Source organism: Eubalaena glacialis, chromosome 18 (assembly GCF_028564815.1).
Source record: "Eubalaena glacialis isolate mEubGla1 chromosome 18, mEubGla1.1.hap2.+ XY, whole genome shotgun sequence".
NCBI lineage: Eukaryota > Metazoa > Chordata > Mammalia > Artiodactyla > Balaenidae > Eubalaena > Eubalaena glacialis.
In genome coordinates, this window is record NC_083733.1 from 53,074,281 (window position 1) to 53,076,749 (window position 2,469).

The 2,469-nt window shown below is 55.8% G+C and overlaps 1 protein-coding gene across 1 annotated transcript; it reads left to right on the plus strand.

Moving 5' to 3' along the window:
* The first annotated feature begins 799 nt into the window (after positions 1-799).
* LOC133078936 (free fatty acid receptor 2-like) lies at positions 800-2,067 on the plus strand. The gene is made up of 2 exons (XM_061174159.1): positions 800-852; positions 1,071-2,067. The coding sequence occupies exon 2, from the start codon at positions 1,078-1,080 to the stop codon at positions 2,065-2,067; it is 990 nt and encodes a 329-aa protein (XP_061030142.1). The 5' UTR covers positions 800-852; positions 1,071-1,077.
* The last annotated feature ends 402 nt before the right edge of the window (positions 2,068-2,469 follow it).

The following is a 2,469-nucleotide window of genomic DNA, read 5'->3' on the forward strand; positions in this document are numbered from 1 at the left end:
AGGCAGCTGGCTTAGTACTTGTGCTCTGGGAAGCGATGCCGGGATCCGAACTGGAGGGAAACGGGTTGGGGCTGGGGGACAGGGGTGGGGCTGGCGCTGGATGAAGTCTGTCGGAAACTGAAGGCAAGGATCACATCCAGAAACAGGAGCCGGTGGGGGGCAAGGAATCGCGGACCAGGCCCTAAGACCGGAGAGAGGATGGAGGGCCCAGACTGTGTGCGGGTAGTGAGCGCTACAAACCAAACAGAAACTCTTACCCCATTAAGAGGAGTTCCTCTGTTTATTGTCAAAACACCCAGCTCCTGAGCCAGTTACTGCCCATGTGCTTTTCTGAATATTCTCTAAAGTCTTTGGGGGGGCAAGCCCCAGAGGAGGGGGCAAGCCCCAGAGAGGCTCACGCTTCCTCCCCGCCGCCCCTCCCTACGCTTCTCCAGCTTCCCCTTTTCAGTATAGCCCCAGAATTGGACAGGGGAGGGAAAGATGGAGGAGAATTTGTGTTCTGCAAAAAGGAGAAGGAAAACAGGTAGGGAGATGGATTGGGGGCTGGGCACCTGCTTCCTGGGCGTGTGGCAGGGTCCTGAGGAGGAAACCAGCACTGGGTCGCGGGACCTGGGTTTTCACAGCCCGAGTTCTCCCGAGAGACATCGCCCAGCTCCCTCCTTGCTGTAGTGAGGGTTGCCTTTTCTCTCTGCAGGTCTCTGACTGAGGAAAGGACCTAAGGAGAGTTGGAAACTGATTAACAGTAACTTCCTGTATCTGTGACAAGAGAAGGAGAAAGGCTGGGAAAACCGGAGGGGGAATTCCCTTGGGAAGCCAAGGGTTGGCCTCCCCAAGAGACACACGATGGCAAACGTAATAAATACTGCTTAATATCCCGCCCCAGGCAAAGTCAACAATTGCTCTGAGCAGTTCTGGCAGGTGGTGTGTGAGCAAAGCCGTGGTGGGAGCAGAAAGCCCCGGCCTGGGAAAGGGAGAGAGTGCCTGGGAGGATGTCCACAGACTGAACCCGACCAGGGTCTGCAGGCTGTGAGTTGGTCCTCCTGACCCTGCCCTTTTTCATCCTCTTCCAGAACAGTCATGCCCAACTTGGAAAACTCCTTGATCCTCACAGCCTACATCATCATCTTCCTCACTGGTCTCCCTGCCAACCTCCTGGCGCTGCGGGCCTTCGTGGGGCGCGTCCGCCAGCCCAACCCGGCACCCATCCACATCCTCCTGCTCAGCCTGACGCTGGCGGACCTCCTGCTGCTGCTGCTATTGCCCTTCAAGATGACGGAGGCCGCGTCTGACTTCCACTGGTACCTGCCTGAGCTAGTCTGTGCCCTCACGGGTTTTGGCTTCTACAGTAGCATCTACTGCAGCACGTGGCTCCTGGCGGGCATCAGCATCGAGCGCTACCTGGGAGTGGCTTTCCCCGTGAAGTACAAGCTGTCCCGCCGGCCTGTGTATGGAGTGATTGCTTCCCTGATCTCCTGGATCATGTCCTTTGGTCATTGCACCTTGGTGATCATCGTTCAGTACTCGAACTCAACCCAGAGGGCCACAAATGCGAGTAGCATAACCTGCTATGAGGACTTCACCGAAGAGCAGCTGAAAGTGGTGCTTCCCATGCGGCTGGAGCTGTTCCTCGTCCTCTTCTTCATCCCCATGGCGGTCACCATCTTCTGCTACTGGCGCTTTGTGTGGATCATGCTCACGCAGCCCCACGTGAGGGCCCAGAGGCGGCGTCGAGCTGTGGGGCTGGCTGTGGTGACCCTCCTTAATTTCCTGGTGTGCTTTGGGCCATATAACATATCCCACCTGGTGGGGTTCCACATGAAGGCAAGCCCCAAGTGGCGGGCAGAAGCTGTGGTACTGAGTTCCCTCAATGCCAGTCTGGACCCCTTGCTTTTCTATTTCTCTTCTTCAGTCGTGCGCAGGGCCTTTGGAAAAGGGTTGCAGGCACTGCGGCATCAGGGCTCCTCCCTGCTGGGACGCAGAGGCAAAGAGACAGCAGAAGTGGCGAATGTGGACAGGGGTGTGAGTCAAACAGAGGGAGCGCCGAGTTCTGACTTCACCACGGACTAAGGATGTCCCTGGACCTTCGGAGGCACTCTGGGTTTTGTATGAGTTGAGCAGGCTGGGAGAGGGAGAACACGGGTTCCTGGCCCGGATTCAGGAATCCTCAGACCCAAACCACGACTGGGACTCTAAAAAATCTCTCTCACCAGCTCTGTATCCTTTCCTGACTGAATTTTCCTTCCCAAAGGAGCACAGCTCCAGGACGAAAGAAGAAACGGTTGGGCATAGGAGAACTATCAGAACAGAGTTTCTGAAGCAATGTAGAGAATACAAATTCCAATCATCCGTGTGAGGTGGTTGGTAGCTGAAGCAGAGAGCCCTAAAACAACCTTGCTACCAGCTTTGAAACAACACCTACACACTGGTCTAGCTGTTGGTGCTAGAATGAAGCCACTGGGAAAGAGATGG

Excerpts from the sequence above, each read along its gene's own strand:
- LOC133078936 (XM_061174159.1), top strand. The coding sequence starts at position 1,078 with ATGCCCAACTTGGAAAACTCCTTGATCCTCACAGCCTACATCATCATC.